Genomic DNA, 22,017 nt, shown 5'->3' with positions numbered 1-22,017 from the left:
TGTTACGCGTTGTCACGAACCTGTGAAATCTCGCGGCGTTAAAATAGCGTGTGCACAATAAGCAGCGCATTAATATGCTGAGTAATACCTGAACTTTTTCTGGAATAGCCGGGCAGTGTCTCATTCTGAACGTAATTCAAGAAGGCTTCCCGCCGATCACATTGACAGCGGTTACTTATAACAGCTGGCCAGATTGATTCATACGAGTATAATAAATATCTGCAGTTGTAGTGTAACGATATTGATACTTTTGCGCTCGTATACAACTCTGTGAACTCATCCTTGCCGAGAGAGAGGGAGAGAGAGAGAAATAAACAGCGCTGTGAGTGTGTGCTTCTTTGCCGTCAGAGTTGTGTTCTGCGCTGTACAAGTCAACCTAAAACGAATAAAGACCAACTAGCCCGGCTGTCAATTCAGTATCCTCAGTCCAGAAAACCGCGCGACTTGACCATCTCCCTGGTCCGGGTAGATCAAATTGCGGGGCAAGCTTCAAAGCTGGGCTTCCCAATGTGTTCATGTCAACTGCCTTATTCGTCGCCTTGTTGCCAGCCGCTGCGATCATTGCAAGCTGCCATATGATAAGCGAGGAGATGCATGCTAATAGGAGAATAAAGCGCAAACCTTTTTTAGCTTTCCCGGCTCGTCCCAACTAAAACACTCAACGACTCAAAGCAGGATGGATATAGAGCAGCGGTGATGTGATTCTTTTCGATGAAAGAAAATAATTTCCTGAAATAGGAAGAGGTTTGATTGGTCCATAAAACGTTTACTGGTTCCCACCCGTATTTGCGTCGTCGATGATTTAAACTTCAGGCTAGCTAGAGCAGAATAGCAGCATGACCAGCGCTCCAACGTTATAGAGCCCCTGCTCAGCGGTACCGTCCTCTGCAATGCTGGAGCGCAATACACGAAAGCGTCGCATAAGTGGTCTGCACCGCAGAGAGCCTATACAGTGCGTGGTCGTGAGACACGGGGGACGATGTTCACAAAGGAACCGTAGGACAACTTTCACTATATATTTATGTCATTGTTGTGTTGAAGGAAAGCTGCGCCTCAGTTGTTCGGTTGCCCAGTATGCAGGCGACAGTGACCACTTTCGAAAGGGAGGGGGGGGGGGGGGGCTCCGCCATTCTAAGGATATGAACGCAGGACCGTCGTCGTTGCCTGTAAAGGCCCGAACACACGTACGCGTTGCAGCGCGTCAACGCGTGACTTTTTGACGCGGCGCCGCGCCCTCTCCCTATGGAGAGGGAGGGCGCGCAGCTTCGCGTAGCCGCGCGCCCTCCCTCTCCATAGGGAGAGGGCGCGGCGCCGCGTCAAAAAGTCACGCGTTGACGCGCTGCAACGCGTACGTGTGTTCGGGCCTTAACCACTGAAGTGATGTACTGCTAAGCTAGCTCATAGATGAAAGTCCAATTCCCGGCACGGAGCAAGGAAGCAGTTAACAGGAGCATTGTGCAATGCGATAGAGAAAAGAAAAAGAAATAAGCCGTACTTCAGGCATGCAGACGCAAAGCTTTGCTTGCCCCCACTTTGCCGAGAGGGCAAGGGCCCCTGCATTTTTTTTTAAGAATACGAGATGATAATTTAATAAGAAAAAAAGCGCAGAGGGAACTTTACCGAACATACAACCACGGGTGCTGAATCAGACTAATCTGTTCGTACATTTAGGCGTTAAGAAATATACATAGTTTTCATCCACGTCACCGTGGGCGCCATCTTAGGGCCCCAGCTGGTTGATATGCTGCGTGAACTCTTACTCGAACGCGCGGAGCAAGAAACGGTGGCATCAGATTTGTGCCGGTGCCCCCTCGCGTTCCCTTGTCGCGGCTGGCGAACAGAAGAAAGCGGGCAGCGCACAAAAGAACGCGGGGACCGAACGACTATGTGTTGTCCCCTGCACTGACACTTTCTAATGAGATAAAAAGTCACGGTGGCCGCCATTTTGAGGTACCCAGCGCAGAGAACCTGTCTGTGACGTCACGCGAAAACTATGTATGCTGCAAATCTTTCTGGTTTTCTAATTTGGGCGTAAATTAATAGCGTTCTTTCGTCTGTCCGGCATTCCGGTAACGCAATGGCATAGCATAATTCCGGACAGCGCGTGCCATAGCTGCCGCCACGTGAAGTGGCGCCAGCTATGGGAGATATCAAACAACTAAAAAAAAAACGCGTAATATATGTCCTCCGATATTCCGAGAGTGCCCATCGCCACTCGCTAAGCTAAGCTAAGCGGTATACGCAAAATGCTTTGCGTTTACCTTAATACCAGGTGTGAACTGAGCATGCGCGCGCCCGAGAAACACGGCCGCGCCGCCGAAAGCTGTTGCCGTCAACCTCGAATTTATCGAGTGGCCGTCGTGCGCTCTGTAGCTCGTTAGCTCCGAAATGACGCTTTTATTTGCTTTATATTCATGTCTTTAAATTTCGACCACGAAGTATTCGTGTCGATTCGGCACCGTTTTCGAAAGCCATACTCAAATAATCGACGCTGTAGGCTTAGCGAATGGCGATGGTCGCTCCCGGAATCTCGGAGCACACAGATTACGTGTTTGTAAGTTTTTTTACCCTCCATAGTGGGCGCCACTTGAGGTGGCGGCAGCTATGGTAGCTATGGCACATACTATCCGGCATTACGCTATTGCCTTTGCCAGGCCCGTAGCCAGCCCCGCCACGGTGGTCTAGTGGTTATGGCGCTCGACTGCTGACCCGAAGGTCGCGGGATCGAATCCCGGCCGCGGCGGCTGCATTTTCGATGGAGGCGAAAATGTTTGAGGCCCGTGTACTTAGATTTAGGTGCACGTTAAAGAACCCCAGGTGGTAGAAATTTCCGGAGCCCTCCACTACGGCGTCTCTCATAATCATATCTTGGTTTTGGGACGTTAAACCCCAGATATTTTTATTATATATTATTAGGCCCGTAGGCAGGAGGGGGGGGGATGGGGGCTACGAGCCCGGCCCCCCTCCCCCCCGCAATGTTATTGAAGGTGTTTTTACCAAAAAGAAATAATGAAAATAGGTGATTTTCTCAAATAGTCAAGGTTTTCAGCAAGTGCCCCGCTCCCCCCCCCCCCCCCCGCCGAAAAAATTTCTGTTTACGGGCCCGGCCTTTGCATTACCGGAATACCACACAGACTAAAAAGAAGGCTATTAACGGATACCAATCAATAACAACAGCGCGCTTTTTATTGGTCCGTTATTATTTTTCTTTTTTCTTTTTACAGTTCTGGTTATCCAAGTGTTTTGAGACCGGCGATCTTGCCGATGTGGAGATCTCGGTTGAGTCCTGCCACTTCCCGCGCGTAAAAGGCACCTTCAAGGCCCACAAGATGATCCTGGCTGCACAGAACGACGTGTTCAGGGCGATGTTTTACGGCGACTTCGCCAAAGAGGACCGCATAGTCATCACCGACTTGCATCCAGAAGGCGTCCATAGCCTCTTGCGGTAAGTCTTTTGTTATCCTCTCATGTGCTTTAGTGTTTTAGGAGAACGCATTACGCACCTTTCATTTCAGTTCGTAGGCCCCATTTGGATCAGTCTTGCCATCTACATTTTGAGGAAAAAAGAAACACTGCAAAGAAAATTCTTGTTCAAATACTTAACAATAATGGTAGCCTTTCCCTATCGGGAATATGGGGGCAAGGGGAGCTTGCGTGTGCGTGCCTGACCTACTACTTTATCTATCTATCTATCTATCTATCTATCTATCTATCTATCTATCTATCTATCTATCTATCTATCTATCTATCTATCTATCTATCTATCTATCTATCTATCTATCTATCTATCTATCTATCTTACTTTCTTACTTACTTTCTTACTTACTTACTTACTTACTTACTTACTTACTTACTTTTCTTTCTTTCTTTCTTTCTTTCTTTCTTTCTTTCTTTCTATTGCTTTGCGCAATGCCCCCTCCTAATGTTTTCCTTCCTGCATGCCGGGAATTGGACCTTCATCCACGTGCTTACAGCACGACACTTCACTTGCTACAGGAGGCAACAATGAAATGAATTGGACCTTCGTCCGCGGGCTTAGCAGTGCAACAAGTTGCGCAACAATGAAATGTGGCAACGTAAAATGGCAAGTCGCGTTGATAAAAGACGAAATTTCCACATCAAGAACGGTTGCTCTATGACTAGCCCACGATCGAGAAACGATCAATTATTAGAAAACGGCGGCCATAAATGCGGACGTGACCGGCACACTTTCGAAGGCCGCATTTCGCTATACACTCGCCGGCGCCGGGTATTTCGCGTACAGCGCCGCCGCCACTGCCACTGAACTCTGTAATTTACTAGCATTGTCTTTGGTTATGTACTGTTCAGGCTTCGCTTGCACAGTACATAAACCAGAAACAATGCTATTAGTAAACAACAGGCTGTGTAATTAATGATCGCAGCCATTAAAGATAACCCGAGAAGGAAGGCTTCCTAATAGATCAAGATTTATGCAACATCTGTCACATGCATGTTTATTGTCAAGCTGGGTTTTATTGCTCAAATTTGTACATTTCAGAAAAGGCGTAGTGCTTTGTTTCCACCTGCCATGAAACCTTTATTGGTCAGTAAGGGTAAGCCGCGCCACAAGATGCCCAGAAAATGTGTTTTGTTCAATTACAGCATTACAGGCACTGACATGCTCAAAATGTCTCTGCCCAGAAACTTGAACAGCTGAGAAGCTGCTGTCAGACGCTCTTTCAAACAGGCCATATGTAGGCTTCATGAGACGTCTGAATAAATGAGTATGCCTTGACACGAGGAATTATGCGACCGTTGATAGAGACAGCATAGAGTGTCATTTTGTTTAGATTGGAATGCCACCAGTGCACATTTTGCTGGGAAGACTCTCAAACCTGCCTTCGGAAAGTACATCGTTGTCAGTGTTTAAAAATTTTGGGGGTTTTGCACATAAGACGTGTTACACGCCAAGTTCATACGCATCAGTGCACAGTCCTATCTCGCAACCGTAACCAATCGGCGAGGCTCGTAGTTGAAGCAAAATATATTTTAGAATGCGCAGAATCGTGTGTCAGCATAGCTTCATTGACATTATCTAAGAAAGAGATAGCATATTTGAGTGCTCAGTAACGTGTAACGCGCAGGCCCTGTGTCACGTGCTTAAGTGTATATAAGTGACGCTACCCCCTTTTTCCAATAAAGAAGTTGTAAGTTGCGCATTGCGTGTCCCGTCTCTTCTTCGTCCTCGTCTTTCAAGCGCATCCACTTCGTCATACGCATACGTCGCCTGCGTACACCGACATGTTGATGACAATTGGCAGATGTTAAATAAGGCTAATGAGTGTGAAGTTTAATAGGATGAGGCTTAATTTGGGCACGGTGGCACTCACGGAATGCGGTCACCTAACAATCCGCTTGTCTTCATCCTACAGCTCGTCCTCGGACTGCTGCTTCATGCCGGCCCGGGTTTCGAGCCACCAGGACAACCCAGGACAACACGTGGCGTCAACGTCACTATCAACAGACGAGATTCTTTACTGATTCAGTCATGGGATCCCGTGCTGCAACGTTCGTCGTCTACCTGCGCGGACACTGTGCGCATTTGCTGTGCGCATAGACACAGCTCAGCGCCACCACTCGACCCAGCTATAAAGGATCACCTCAAGCACGGCCGGGCCATTGGGCACGGTGGCACTCACGGAATGCGGTCACCTAACAATCCGCTTGTCTTCATCCTACAGGTGAGGAAGCGATATGGAAAATGCATTAGCTCAGACGACCCTTTCTTATTTGTGCTGCCGTGCCCACGGCCATGTGTTGGTGTGATTGAGCATGCGATGTCTATACTTAAGCTCTTACTGCTTGGCGGAGACATCGAGACAAACCCTGGTCCTGACATCAGCCAACAATTAAAGGAAATAGCTGCGGATATAAAAGAGATTAAGGAAAGTCGGCTTGCTAAAATTGACAAGAAATTAGACTTGCTGACAAGCCTAGAAGAAAAAGTCGACTGTTGTCAAGAACAAATCGCGAATCTGAATGTTCTCATAAAATTCATGCAAGAAAAAATTGACGATCTCGAAAATCGTAGTGAGCGAAATAACCTGATAATATACGGCTTACCAGAGGCAGAAGGAGAGACGCCCCCGATACTTGAAGGTACAGTAAACAAAAACATAATTGAAGGCACTCTAGAACTAAAACCAATAGCAATCGATCGCATACATCGGATAGGTAGAGCAGCACCAAACAAGGTTAGACCTGTAATTATTAAACTACTAGACTCTAGAGACAAACCTTCAATACTAAAGAGGGGATATAAACTTAAAGATACCGACCTATCAATTGCTGAAGACTTTTCTAAACGTGTACGCGATATCCGACGAAAACTATGGAACAGTGCGAAAGCTAACCGACAAAATAATGAGAAAGTTTCCCTTGTTTTTGATAAGATATATATAAATAATCGCGCATATGTTTGGAGCAATGAGAAGGATGACAAGGTACCGCTTAATAAAAAGATCGTAGAAGCAGACACAGCTACTACATGTTCAGCAACGGCGGCGAACGTACCTAGTCATCAAACAAAAAAGGGAGCTGTTACTCGTCGTGCTGCAAAATCGGCGAACTAGCGCTCCTCAGGGTGAACGCACGTAGCGTCATCAATAAGCCTGAATTGATTGAAAATCTGATCATTGATCATGAGCCTCACTTAGCAGCAATTACAGAAACCTGGCTTACACCTGACGTTTTCGTTCACGAGTTTGCCCCACCTAACTATTCTGTGATCCGAAAAGACCGCCCCACACGTGGTGGTGGAGTGGCGTTATTAATAAAAAAGGGACTTTCATTTGTGGCTCTTCCAGATGTACAAAGCGCAGAGGCCATTTTTTGCAAACTGCTTTGTGACGGCGCGAGTATATTCATAGGTTTTGTTTATCGGAGCCCTAACTCTGGTGATGCTTCTATCAGTGCCATTCATGATTACATGCAACGTCACACCTTTGGTTCGCGCATTGTTCTCATGGGTGACTTCAATCTGCCAGATATTAACTGGAATAGTATGTGCTACTCATCATCAGCTTCGGATACATTGTTTGATCTTATGCTTACCTTTAATCTCCATCAGGTCGTTTCACGTCCAACCCGCTCGCAGGGAATTTTTCAGAATATACTTGATCTAATATTTTTCAGTAATCACTTCGACATAAACCGCATTAAAACTGATGTAGTCCATGGTATATCTGACCACAACGTACCAGTGTGCTCCGTACCCCTTGACGGCACCATAACCACTCATTCTTCTGTATCTGTAATAACAGACTTCGAAAACGCCGATGACGGTAGCATACAGACGCACCTCGCTCATGAATTCCAGCTTTTTACAGAAACCGGTTCCCATGCTTCAATAGATGTAGATTCCCTTTGGCTCCACTTCAAATCAGTTGTACTTTACTGTATCGCCCACTACATACCCACAGAAACAAAGCGTCCTCCAAAAAATAATCCATGGATCACACGGGAGGTAATTCAAGCGAAGCGACGGTTGAAAAGATTACGCACGGCGATAAAAACGAAAGGAGGGGGAGAGTCCGAAATTCAGAAACTATCGGAAGCTATCGCGGAATTCAAACTTAAAGTTAAACGTGCTAAGCAGCACTATTTTGATGTAGTGTTGCCTAATTTTCTTGTTGATAATCCCCAAAAGTTCTGGAATCACTTTCGTACCAATAAAACCGTTACATCACATCTTCTTCCCGAAGAAAAAAAGACTAAGGCCAACGCATATAATAAACTTTTTCAGTCAGTGTTCACCGTGGATGATAATATCATTCCCGAGATTAAAACACAACAATACACGGAAATCGATAAACTGGACATTACGGACGCAGGGATTTTTAACCTTTTGCTTAAACTTGACCCCAAGAAAGGTAGTGGCCCCGACGATATACCAAATGCATTCCTCAAAAGATATGCAGAGTGGTGTAGTAGACACCTAGGCCTAATTTTCCGGAAATCACTCAGTACTTCACAGCTACCTCAAGAATGGAAAATAGCCAAGGTAAAACCAATCCACAAAGGAGGAGACGTAGATTCACCTTCAAATTTCATGCCTATTTCACTAACTAGTACATCATGTAAACTTCTCGAACATATAATCTTAAAGCACATGACAGTATTCCTAGAGCGCATTAATTTTTTCTCTCCCAACCAACATGGTTTTCGCAGTGGGTTATCGACAGTGACTCAGCTCACTGAACTAGTACACAACCTCGCTGCTACAATTAATAACCGTGGTCAAACCGACTTGATTCTACTTGACTTATCCAAGGCTTTCGACTGTGTGTGTCATAGAAAATTAATCGCCAAAGTTGAAAATGTTTTTGGTATAGGAGAATTTTCAGCCTGGGTAAAAAGCTTCTTAAGTAACCGCTCGCAATTTGGAGTTTACGAACATACGTTATCTAACACAGTCACAGTTACATCCGGAGTCCCACAAGAATCTGTCCTCGGACCATTGCTCTTCTTACTCTATATTAACGATATCGCAGCCAACATCAAATGCAATATAAAGCTATTCGCAGACGACTGTGTTATTTACAAAGAAATTAGTGATTACAGTGATCATATCGAGCTGAATGATTCTCTAGCTGATATAGCTAATTGGTGCTCTAGTTGGCAGATGACACTCAACATACAAAAGTCAGCGATCATGACTGTGACCAGGAAAGCAATACCATCCAACTTTACGTTCGTAGTTAATAGCACTCCCCTTAATAGGGTTGTTGAACATAAATACCTAGGCGTCACAATAACATCGGATCTCAAGTGGGACAAGCATATCAGTAAAATAACCTCAAAGGCACTACGGAAGCTATTTTTTTTAAAAAAGAAGCCTAGCACACGCAACAATGGCAACGAAGCTACTAGCCTACACATCATCTGTAAGACCTGTTCTCGAATACGCTAACACAGTCTGGTTTCCGCATACAGTGACTAACATAAACAAACTTGAATCAATACAAAGAAAAGCTGTGAGGTTCATTCATAACAAATATAAACGCACATACTCGCCAACGCATCTTTTAATGCAATCCGGTTTACGAAAGCTATCCATAAGAGCGAAACACGCTCGCCTAAAATTTTTATTTCAGCTACTGAAAAATAATTATAGAATAGATATTTCTAAGTACATTTCGCTTTCCCAGGCTCGACCTACACGTAATAAGCATGCGCACACATTGACAGAATATGCATGTAAAAATGACACGTTTAAGTATTCTTTTTTTCCGCTCGCAATATCAGAATGGAATCAACTTGACGCTACTATCACCAACATCGAATCACTATCGGAATTTATGGCGCAAATAGAAAAAATTTGTTCGCGTAAGAGCACCTATGTAACCAACATCACCTACATAGATTTCCTCATACCATCTAAAAAACTTTCCATTTACGACAGCTTGTTCATTCGCTGGGCTCAATGCTACACGTTTAATCTTAGTTACCCTAGTTTTATTACCAGCCCCTAGCGACACCTGTACTATTGGCATTCTCTTTGGCCACTTCATGCGAAGCCTCATTTTCCTCCTTTTTCCGTCTTTCTTTATCATTTCCCTTGAACCTAGCATGTATTATGCGTTTTGTGTATAAATTCCACTGAATATGCCGTTTCTTTAACCAGCATTTGTTTGCCATACTGTATACTGTACATATCGTGCTTCTTGTTTTTGTTTTTCTCTGTAACCCACATGCGCTGTAATTACGCTACAAATGGTAGTGTTTGTTTATCTGACTTGTTTTGCTTTGATTTTTGTTCCCCCCTTTCTCGCTATTTTTTTATTGATTGTACTGAAAATCATTCTACTGCCCAACTGCCACGCTCTCGAATGAGAGTAGCAGTATTGTAAATAAATTAAAAAAAATATTGCGCCTTGATATCCCCAGCAGGCGCAGTGTTGTCAGGTTGGATTATCATCCGCAGAAACAATAATTGATCTCCCAAGCTAGTAATTAGACATCAACCGAAGACACAGCGTTCCTGTTAGTTCGGCTCTGATTCTGCAAAGTTGCACGGATCTTTTTATTCTTATTCTTGAAAACAACTTTATTGTCTATTCTGTACATTACGACAATGCGCCATCCTCGCAACTCACACGACGGGACCAATCTTTTTACCACGAAGCTGCCTTATATCCCAGTCACACTGGCAAATTTAGTGTCAATTTGAGCGAGTGCACTTACGCCCCCAGAATGTCACTTTGGCGGCGCGCTGCTACACGAGAAAGGGAAATTATTGTAATGCCGATGGGTACTTAAGCAGCACAAGAGATATCTGTTATTTCAGGCAATGTTTCATAAGTAATAATGTGTTACAGCTATAGCCGACCCTTAAAATAAACTTTACATACAAACGCGGCGGCTGCGGCCATTCCACGGCGTGTGCTGGGTATGCCCCTGGTGGTCGTGGCTGTACTGCCTGAGAACTAGAATAGCAGGGTAGTTTTTTTGTGTGGTATAGTATGCTTTAATGCATAAGAACATTCCTAATAACGAGGATGATAGTTTAAGAAATGCTACGAACTCGGCTTCGGATAGTCACTTATTCTCGAGCCACTGCTACTAAGGCTAAACACTCCGTCGCAGCGAAGTGAGTTTGGCGAATGCGCTCGCCGGCTAGTGCGCTTTGCAGCGAGCGTCACTAAGCGTTCTCGTGTGACGGCGTGCGAAGGACATTAGCGGCGAAGTGCACTCCCTCAGTGGGAGTGCACTTAAGTGTACTTAAGTTGCCGCGTGTGACAAGGTTATTAGGCTAGCCTATGCAATAGTACTACTACTAGTAGTAGTAGTAGTAGTAGTAGTAGTAGTAGTAGTAGTAGTAGTAGTAGTGGGCATACGCAGAAAACCATTGGCCGAGCCGGTGGGTCACGTGATCTCGCTTTGGCTTATCAGGTGTAAGCACGCACATACCACGTGTAGCGGCGGATTCACGGCACCACGTCATATCGCTAGCCAATCATATAGACTCGCGCGCTTTCCTAACTAACCACACGACTTCGAACTGCGAACTCGCGAAGCCGAGGCAGCACGGCAACGAAGGGTTGCCGTCACTGCTAAGGGCAGTAAAAGCCACTGCAAGGAATCTTCCGGAGTCGGTCTTCACGGAGTCGACGGGCCGTAGATTTTTTGTCTATTATGCCACTTGCATTTTCACAATGCTGACTAACCAGCCTAGCCTATTCTGAGGTCGGTCTTTCAGACTTCTCTCATTCATGTTCTTTCTTTTTCCTTCAACGCAGGTACTTCTACAGCGGACGCCTTGAAGTAAAAACCGTACATGAGGCCGCCTGTACCCGTACCGCTGCTCACAAGTACTTGGTCCCACAGCTCGAGGAGGAATGCCTCAAATTTATGAATTGCGGTATGACCCCCGATGACGTGTGTCCTTTCCTCGACTATGTTCTGACCGTCAGTGAAGAAGCCCTGGCAACCCACGCAACAATAGTGATCGTCAGGGACAGCCTCAAAGTTCTCTCGTCCACGACGTTTAAGTCTTCCACCGAAGCTACCGTCAAATATGTCCTTAAACACGTTACTAATGTATCAGAGGCATTGGTACTACAAGCCGCGTATGCCTGGGGGCGGCATTGCTTGACGCTTATGAAGAAAGCACGCGCACCTAAGCGTGGTAGACTTGGCGACCACGAGAAGGGCAAGCTTCGAACCATACTTGAGCCGCTGTTCCCCCAGCTGCGGTTCCTTGCACTAACTCCGAAAGAGTTCACTGATGACCCCAATAGGTGGGGAATCTTGACAGATGCGGAAGCACGTGCCATATTAAGCAACATTGTGGCAGAAGGTTCGATGCCCATGCCAGCGGGATTCTGCAAGATTCGGCAGGCTCGAGCTTAGGCTTGCACGTGAGCCATCGTTACAGGGATTCCTCTTGATCTCATCATAGGTTTAAGACTTACCCGTTGACAACAGTGTCAACAGTGACAATTGTGTCGCCACGTTGTGCCGCTTTAAACCAGACCCCCAGAAAGAGAAAGATTTTATTGGATGACCATGGCCGTGCCTTAAAGCAGTTTAGTAAACGAGCAATACTTTTTCTAATACGCCGTAGCTAGTACTCCCACATTCCAGCTGGTAGGGGCACACCAGGTCATACATACCATACATACTTGCAAAACGTCAGTGGCTCCATTGCTCCCATCTGCATCTCGTGTCGTTTTACCAGTAACGTGTACGAGTCATGCTAAATCTCTGTGCATTAAGCCTCGCTCAAATTGACACTAAATTTGCCAGTGTGACCAGGGTATAAGGCAGCTTCGTGGTAAAAAGATCGGTCCCGTCGTGTGAGTTGCGAAGATAGCGCATTGGCGTAATGTACAGAATAGACAATAAAGTTGTTTTCAAGAATAAGAATAAGAAGAGCCGTGTAACTTTACAGAATCAGAGCCGAACTAACGGGAACGCTGTGTCTTCGGTTGATATCTAATTACTAGCTTGGGAAATCAATTCTTGTTTCTGCCGATGATAATCCAACCTGACAACACTGCACCTGCTGGGGAGATCAAGGCGCAGTACTAAGCCTCACTCTATCAAACTTCACACTCATCAGCCTTATTGAACATCTTCCAATTGTCATCAACATGTCAGTGTACGCAGACGACGTATGCGTATGAACTCGGCGTGTAATACATCTTGACATGCGCAAAACTCCAAAAATCATTAAACATTGACAGCGATGTACTTTCCGAAGGCAAGTTTCGGAGTCTTCCCAGGAAGATGTGCGTTGGTGACATTCAAATCCAAACAAAATGGCACTCTACGCTGTCTCTTTCAACGGTCGCATAATTAATTCCTCGTGTCAAGGCATACTCATTAATACAGACGTCTCATGAAGCCTGCACGTGGTCTGTTTGAAAGGGCATCTGATAGCAGCAGCTTTACAGCTGTTCAGTGCTGTAACTGAACAGAGCACATTTTCTGGGCATCTTGTGGCGTAGTCCACAAGTGTTGAAGATTGGGCGAGTTGGTTCGTCGTACTTGAACTGGAATAGCGCATTACGGGGAAGAAGAAACGGCCGAGCAGACCGACACAAGAGGACAGAGCGCTAACTTCCAACTCTTGTGTCGGTCTGCTCGGCCGTTTCTTCTTCCCCGTAATGCGCTATACCAGTTCAAATTGTGGCGTAGCTTACCCTTACTGGCCAATAAAGGTTTCTTGGCAGGTCGAAACAAAGCACGACGCCTTTTCTGAAGTGTCAAAATTTCAGCTATAAAACGCAGCTTGACAATAAACATGCATGTGACGGAAATTTCATAAATCTTCAGCCTTCCTTGTCGGGTTATCTTTAATGGCTGCGATCATTTGTTTCCACTGCCTGTTTATTACTAGAATTTTTCTGGTTTATGTATTGCGCAAGCGAAGCCTGAACAGTACATAACCACAAACAATGCTAGTAAATTAGTGTTCAGAGACAGCGGCGGCGGCGCTGTGCGCTAAATACCCGGCGCCGGCGAGTGCACCGAAATGCGGCCCTCGAAAATGTGCCGGTCACAAGCGTGTTTATAGCCGCGGTTTTCTAATAATTGATGCTCTCTCGATCGTGGGCTTGTCATAGACCAGCCGTTTCTGATGTGTAAATTTCATCTTTTATGAACGCGACTTGCCATTTCACGTTGCCACATTTCATTGTTGCCCGGCTGTTCGCGCTGCTAAGCCCACGGACGAAGGTCCAATTCATTTCATTGTTGCCTGTAGCAAGCGAAGTGTTGTGCTGTAAGCACGTGAATGAAGGTACGATTCCCGCAATGCAGGAAGGGAAACGTTAGGAGGGGACATTGCGCAAAGCAATTGAAAGAAAGAGAGAGAAAGAAAGAAAGAAAGAAAGAAAGAAAGAAAGAAAGAAAGAAAGAAAGAAAGAAAGAAAGAAAGAAAGAAAGAAAGAAAGAAGAAAGAAAGAAAGAAAGAGAAGTAGTTGGTCAGGCACGCACATGCAAGCTCCGCTTGCCCCCCTTTTCCCGATAAGGGAAAGGCTTCCGATTTTTGTTAAGTATTTGAAGAAGAATGTTCTTCGCATTGCTTTCTTTTTCTAAAAAAAAAAAGTAGATTGTAAGACTGATCTAAATGGGGCCTGAGAACTGAAATGAAAGGTGCGTAATGCGTTCTCCTAAAACACTAAAGCACACGGAGACGATAACAAAAGACTTACCGCAAGAGGCCATGGACGCCTTCTGGATGCAAGTCGGTGATCACTATGCGGTCCTCTTTGGCGAAGTTGCCTTAAAAAATCGCCCTGAACACGTCGTTCTGTGCACCCAGGATCATTTTGTGGGCCTTGAAGGTGCCTTTTACGCGCGCAATTGGTAGGACTCAACCGAGATCTCCACATCGGCAAGATCGCCGGTCTCAAAACACTTGGATAACCAGAACTGTAAAAAAAAAGAGAAATAATAACGGACCAATAAAAAGCGCGCTGTTGTTATTGATTGGCATCCGTTAATAGTCTTTTTTTAGTCTGTGTGGTATTCCGGTAATGCAAAGGCCGGGCCCGTAGACAGGAATTTTTTTCGTGGGGGGGGGGGGCACTTGCTGAAAACCTTGTGGGATCTGTGATCGTGGGTGTTCTCATTATCGCCGGCTCTCAGAGCACACGGAAGACAGCAGACGCGGTCGGTTCATACGAACACATTCAAGTTTATTACACACTGCTTTTACATTCGGCGAGCTCGCCGGCCGAATCTTATTACAATCTAGTCACCCGCTAAAACAATTACACGCGGACAATGAATACTTGGATAACATAACACACACTCAACAACGTAAGACATGAAATACACCATAAGATACGACAAGCAATAACCGCAAATGCGGCGTGCGAGGACGCACGGCTCACCACTACGAGGGGCCCCGAGGGAAACGAGCCGCGGTATCGTCCCCCTGCGGGACCCACCGCGGGAGCCGCCGTCGACGCCAGCCGCGAAATCCCCAGATCCTTCCTTTTTCCCGCCCGGCGGCCGCGGCAGCCTCGCCCGCTTCTCTCCGGTGGCGCGGCCATCGCTCACGCGCAAACCCCAACGCTCGCGAGCCCAGCGCCACTGCCGCCGACGGCCTATCCGCGAGGCGCGCGTGCGCCATGAGGCGCAGACAACTCCACAGGGGCCGACAGCACCCCCACAACCTTGACTATTTGAGAAAATCACCTATTCTCATTATTTCTTTTTGGTAAAAACACCTTCAACAAAATTGCGGGGGGGGGGGGGGGAGGAGGGCCGGGCCCGTAGCCCCCCATCCCCCCCCCCTTTCCTGGCTACGGGCCTGGCAAAGGCAATAGCGTAATGCCGGATAGCATGTGCCATAGCTACCATAGCTGCCGCCACCTCAAGTGGCACCCACTATGGAGGGTAAAAAAACTTACAAACACGTAATCTGTGCTCCGAGATTCCGGGAGCGCCCATCGCCATTCGCTAAGCCTACAGCGTCGATTATTTGAGTATGGCTTTCGAAAACGGTGCCGAATCGACACGAATACTTCGCGGTCGAAATTTAAGGACATGAATCTAAAGCAAATAAAAGCGTCATTTCGGAGCTAACGAGCTACAGAGCGCACGACGGCCACTCGATAGATTCGAGGTTGACGGCAACAGCTTTGGGCGGCGCGGCCGTGTTTCTCGGGCGCGCGCATGCTCAGTTCACACCTGGTATTACGCTAAACGCAAAGCATTTTGGGCGCTCCCGAAATCTCAGAGGACATATATTACGCGTTTTTTTAGCTGTTTGATATATTCCATAGCTGGCGCCACTTCACGTGGCGGCAGCTATGGCACGCGCCGTCCAGTATTATGCTATGCCTTTGCGTTACCGGAATATCGCACAGACGAAAGAACGCTATTAATTTACGTCCAAATTAGAAAACCAGAAAAATTTGCAGCATACATAGTTTTCACGTGACGTCACCGACAGGTTCTCTGCGCTGGGTACCTCAAAATGGCGGCCACCGTGACTTTTTATCTCATTAGAGAGTGTCAGTGCACGGAACGACACAGAGTCGTTCGGTGCCCGCGTTCTTTTGTGCGCTGCCCGCTTTCTTCTGTTCGCCAGCCGCGACAAGGGAACGCGGGGGGGGCACCGGCACAAATCTGATGCCACGGTTTCTTGCTCCGCGCGTTCGAGTAAGAGTTCACGCAGCATATCAACCAGCTGGGGCCCTAAGCTGGCGCCCACGGTGACGTGGATGAAAACTATGTGTATTTCTTAAAGGGACCGACAACTGCCCAGAATATGAAATGAGTTGACTCCACTGATGTAAAGATTGTCCGTCGCACTGACTCAAACCAACCCTGTTTTTTTCGTGAGAGATGGATTTATATTTTTATTTCTTAATTGAAAGACACGAAAAATGACCTGTGGCGCCTCTGGCGGCAAAAACATAAATGATCCGATGAAGACGGCCACATGACCGTTGATTACTGTACGCGGTTGACGATGTTTTTGTTAGTATTGAAATATTGTTCGTTTCTTAATATTAAAAGGTATTACTCCATAATAATATACATATAGGCCTGCGTTAGTTGTATGCATTAAAGTGGCGCTGCCTTCGTGTGACGTAATGATCCCATGCGCGTCAGCGCGTCTTGAGCGACTTTTCAGCGTGCTCATGCAACCGTGCACGCAGTTTCCAGGTCGCTAAGATTTTGGAGCGACATAGCTTTGCTACCTACACTTCGTCTCAGAAATGACGCGCGCTGCTACTCGGTGCGGCCGTGCATATGCACAGTTACGTTTTCGATTACTTGGCTTGGCTCGTGTATCGAGAGAGTAACGACGCCGGGACAAGCGGGACAAGCCATCCATGAAACAGGCGCAGGCAACCTTGGGCGCAGGCGCACACAACGCTGTACAAATACCGGGAAGGTGTATAAAGCCACACATCTCATTGTAACAGCTTGCTATTTTCAAAACTAGTTGGAAAGCTCAAAATAAAGGTGGTTAAGCATTGTTACAGTAACTCCTGCGAAAGCAGAAGAACGACAGCTTTCACAAGGGCTAGCGGCATCGCTATCAATTCTCAGCGTTGCTGGAGCAAGCCTCCATGCGTAATTGGAGCCTTTCAGATCGAAAAATACTGCTTATAAAATAGCTACTTGTTTTCCGGATAAGCCACTGCATCTACAAACGCTACGAAGGGTGAGCTTCCTGTCGCGCTGTAAGAAACTGTGTCGAGAAAAATCAGTTGTCGGTCCCTTTAACGCCTAAATGTACGAACAGATTAGTCTGATTCAGCACCCGTGGTTGTTTGTTCGGTAAAGTTCCCTCTGCGCTTTTTTTCTTATTAAAGTATCATCTCGTATTCTTAAAAAAAATGCAGGGGCCCTTGCCCTCTCGGCAAAGTGGGGGCAAGCAAAGCTTTGCGTCTGCATGCCTGAAGTACGGCTTATTTCTTTCTTTTTCGCTATCGCATTGCACAATGCTCCCGTTAACTGTTTCCTTCCTCCGTGCCGGGAATTGGACTTTTATCTATGAGCTTAGCAGTATACATCACTTCAGTCGTTAAGGCCCGAACATACGTACGCGTTGCAGCGCGTCAACGCGTACGTGTGTTCGGGCCTTTACAGGCAACGACGACGGTCCTGCCATGGCCTCCGAGATTGCGGGCGCGCGGCGGGTTTCTCTCCGGCCGTCCCAATCGCCGCGCTCCCCAGCAAAAAAAACGAATATCGCGTCGCGCGCCTGGCTACCGCGAGATGGCGCACTCACTTGGGATTCCGTAGAGTTACTGTATATGCTACCTTTAGGTAGCAGGGTTGCGCATCTGTTTTCCAACGCCGCTAGCAACCATGCATTGCGGAGAAGCTGACGCTCGGACCAATTTTTGTATTTCTCGACGCCGCCGCTGCAGCTCACTCAATTAACACTAGTCATCGACAGCTAATGTTTATCGCCGGCCTTCGACACGCCAGACATGTTTATCGGCGACGCGGTAGGCATGTCGCCTGCAAAAATGGAGTGCGACTTCACCGCATAGCTGTGGTTGCTAGTTGGACCTATGCGCTACTCTGCTACCTAAAGGTAGCATATACAGTGACTCTAGGATTCCGCGGGATTCCGGCGGCAGCGGAGACCGCGGCAGAAAGCAGAGCGCGTGGGATTACAGCGTGCGCATGTTTTTTTTTTTTCTGCGTACGAGCAAGCATTGCCGCCAGGATCTTCTGGATGCACTAAAGGCAAGTATTTTTTTCTGTTACTGCATTTATTTTGGTCCAATTTACGGAGAAACGCGCGGCGACTGCTGAATTTTCCTGGTATAAATTATTGTAAGGAGGTATCAATTCATCTGTGGTAGTGTTACTTTTTTTTCATCACGGTCCATTTTGTCTCGGCGTGAAATACCTTGATTTGAGAAATATACAGGGGCGTTCTAGCATTCTTCTTTTCTGAAGACGTGTATGGGTGAAAACTGGGCTAATTTTCGTCGTTGCATCATATCATCGCCGAAGCACGGTTACACTCTAGCTAACTGAGTGCCCTGGTGATGTCACTGAAGTAAGATGATAAGTAAATTTGCAGGAATATTGTTGAAGGCTTCGATTAGTCCGACCTACATTTACTCCACACGTCGTTCACAGTGAAAGTGCCTGAGTTGTCATCGCCTCCTTTTTCGTCATCCGGATTTTGGTTACGTTTTGGTAGCACAATGGTCAGTATCGTGTTCATTTGCTGTGCTCTCGACTGCATCCAAATCAATCAATCAATCATAAATGAACAAAACGCGCATGTAACTAGTCCGTGGTCGTCGCAGAACCGGCGACTTTGTCTAGACAACGGTCTAGACGTATGGCCATGTATGGCGACCGCCTGCAACCTCCTTTCTGTCTCCTGCGGCGCGACGGGAGGTAGTTGGAAAGGGAAACTGGGGAAGCCTCGTGGGCGAGTGCGAAGCATTGTGCGCTATGCGAGCGCGGCTTTCGCGCCAGACTTGATGGCGCCGGCGACATCGCGAGGAAAGAGCATGACGATTGCTGATGCCGAGTGCCGAGTTTGGTCGGCTCAGTTAGCGTTCCCCTCCAGCGTGCACTCGACCTTATTTCTTTGTAACGCGCTCATGCTGCGGCGTTTGCGCGGTTTTTTATCTTGCGTGCTTGTGTCGCGACAATATTTTGGCGAGGAAGTGGAAATCAATGTTTGATTCAATAGCAGTGATTTATTAATTGAAGTTGCAGACTACTTACGGCTATATAACTGAAACTCTGTCAGTGCTGTCTTTTTCGTTGTTGTTGTTGTTGTTGTTGTTGTTGTTGTTAGAGAAAATGCTGTGAGGTCCTGTGTCTTCTCTTTAATTTCAGGAATATGGCATACTGCTGCGTACCCCTCTGCATCTGTTATACAATGCCTTTAAAGTTTCCGTATAGAAGGAAGTGCCTGCAAGTTGTTAATAAAGGAAATATAAACAAAGTGTTCCTAATGGAAAATTTGAGTGCTGCTGTACGTGTGTTTTCATTTCGCTATATGTTGTTACACCGAAGGAAAAAATGCACAAAGGAAGCAAGCACCGATACCTGCTTTTTGCGATACTGCTTCCAAACGGACTGCTTCCGTCGCAGGCCTTCAATCTAGCTGACAACATTATCAACATATCTATTGTGGGCTCGGGGCCAGTGGTCAGTCGAAGCCCTCAGAGAACACGTAGGCGACAAGAAAAACGCGTTTAATTCACGAAGGCCCGGCAACGACTGATCGGTCTTTAGCGGCAGGGCGAGCGCGAGCCCCGGGCGTCATCACGCCCAGCCTCATCATCGTTCTTTTTTTTTTTTTATTCCTCGTTAGAGCCCCCATACTATACAGCCCGCAAATTTCGAATTATAATAAGTTTCTAGCACATGCGGATCTCTTGCAGAGGCATCGCTTTTCTAAGTGCTCTAATAAAGGCGGCGCAAATTACAGCAAAAAAAAAAGCCCGTTTGAGAATCGAAAGGCGCGGGTATTGACTTGGCCTCTCGTACACCTTGACCAGACATTTCCAAATCAGCGCGAGGTTAATAAAGCGCAAAACCATTTTTTTGCTCGCCACATGCAAGCTGCGCCAAAAGAGCGGCAGCGTTTCCGATCCCAAGTAAGTGCGCCGCGGTGCGGAGAAAAGAGCGCGCCAAGCCCACCTCGGGAAATACGCTCTCTGCGTTCGATTGGGACGGCCGGAGAAGGATCCGCCGCGCGCTCGTCATCTCGGAGGCCATGGTCCTGCGTTCATATCCTTAGAATGGCGGAGCCCCCCCCCCCCCTTTCGAAAGTGGTCACTGTTGTCTGCATACTGGGCAACCGAACAACTGTGGCGCAGCTTTCCTTCAACACAGCAATGACATAATTATATAGTGAAATTTGTCTATATACGCTTCCGTTGTGAACATCGTCCCCCGTGTCTCACGACCAAGCACTGTATAGGCTCTCTGCGGTGCAGACCACTTATGCGACGCTTTCGTGTATTGCGCTCCAGCATTGCAGAGGACGGTACCGCTGAGCAGGGGCTCCATAACGTTAGAGCGCTGGTCATACTGTCACTCTGCTCTAGCTAGCCTGAAGTTTAAATCATCGACGGCGCAAATACGGGCGGGAACCAGTAAATGTTTTATGGACCGATCAAACCTCTTCCTGTTTCAGGAAATTAATTTCCTTTCATCGAAAACGAATCACATCACCGCTGCTCTATATCCATCCTGCTTTGAGTCGTTGAGTGTTTTAGTTGGGACGAGCCGGGAAAGCTAAAAAAGGTTTGCGCTTTATTCTCCTATTAGCATGCATCTCCTTGCTTATCATATGGCAGCTTGCAATGATAGCAGCGGCTGGCAACAAGGCGACGAATAAGGCAGTTGACATGAGCACATCGGGAAGCCCAGCTTTGAAGCTTGCCCCGCAATTTGATCTACCCGGACCAGGGAGATGGTCAAGGCGCGCGGTTTTCTGGACTAAGGATACTGAATTGACAGCCGGGCTAGTTGGTCTTTATTCCCGGACTTCGAGAAGCCCGATCCAATGGATCCCGGCCTGGATCCCGGCCAATGGATCCCGATCCAATGGATCCCGGCCTAAGCCGGGATCCATTTCTTATCAAAAATTCCAACCAGGTTTTAGGGTCTTTATTCATTTTAGGTTGACTTGTACAGCGAAGAACACAAGAACTCGGACGGCAAAGAAGCACACACTCAAAGCGCTGTTTATTTCTCTCTCTCTCTCCCTCTCTCTCGGCAAGGATGAGTTCACAGAGTTGTATACGAGCGCAAAAGGATCAATATCGTTACACTACAACTGCAGATATTTATTATACTCGTATGAATCAATCTGGCCAGCTGTTATAAGTAACCGCTGTCAATGTGATCGGCGGGAAGCCTTCTTGAATTACGTTCAGAATGAGACACTGCCCGGCTATTCCAGAAAAAGTTCAGGTATTACTCAGCATATTAATGCGCTGCTTATTGTGCACACGCTATTTTAACGCCGCGAGATTTCACAGGTTCGTGACAACGCGTAACAAGCAGGCGATTTTATTGAACACCGAAATATTTTTTTTGGCGAAGAACTAATGGCCAACACTATGCCGCATTGAAAATAGTTTATTCTCTTAATTTTTACGCAGTCGTGCATAAGGGACTCGACTAATCATTCTCGAGTCACTTACATTCGAGTACGATACGATGAGTATACAAAATGTACTACGCCTTTAATGCTAGGAATTATTAATTTTTAAAGAAAATTTGTGGTTCAATAAAAATATAGTCAGTGGAATAACAATAATAATAACGCGCTGAAAACACCATTTCGACTATGAGCGAACAAGGCAAACTGTATGCATGTTTGATGCATACAGCTGTTTGCTGTATAACTGCTGCATGTTTTTGGAGTTTGTTTATTTTTTATTTTTTTAAGTTCAGAGGGTGTTTGTAGAGCTTATTTTCTGGCTGAAATTCGGTATTTATCGGAGTTTAAATTCGGCATTTATCAGCGTTTATTTCTCATAAATCCCCAATTCTCCGAAATGTCGAGCTTAATTTTCATTA

General features: G+C 46.5%; 1 protein-coding gene across 1 annotated transcript; it reads left to right on the top strand.

The window, feature by feature from the left end:
• Positions 1-2,512: 2,512 nt before the first annotated feature.
• On the top strand, positions 2,513-11,874 carry LOC119398589 (BTB/POZ domain-containing protein 6-B). Its single transcript, XM_049417355.1, has 3 exons — positions 2,513-2,554; positions 3,225-3,445; positions 11,262-11,874. Exons 1-3 carry the CDS (start codon positions 2,513-2,515, stop codon positions 11,872-11,874), a joined length of 876 nt encoding a protein of 291 aa, XP_049273312.1.
• Positions 11,875-22,017: the final 10,143 nt, after the last annotated feature.

Source organism: Rhipicephalus sanguineus, chromosome 7, assembly GCF_013339695.2.
Source record: "Rhipicephalus sanguineus isolate Rsan-2018 chromosome 7, BIME_Rsan_1.4, whole genome shotgun sequence".
NCBI classification, from domain to species: Eukaryota; Metazoa; Arthropoda; class Arachnida; order Ixodida; family Ixodidae; genus Rhipicephalus; species Rhipicephalus sanguineus.
This window is presented reverse-complemented; position numbering and strand designations above follow the sequence as displayed.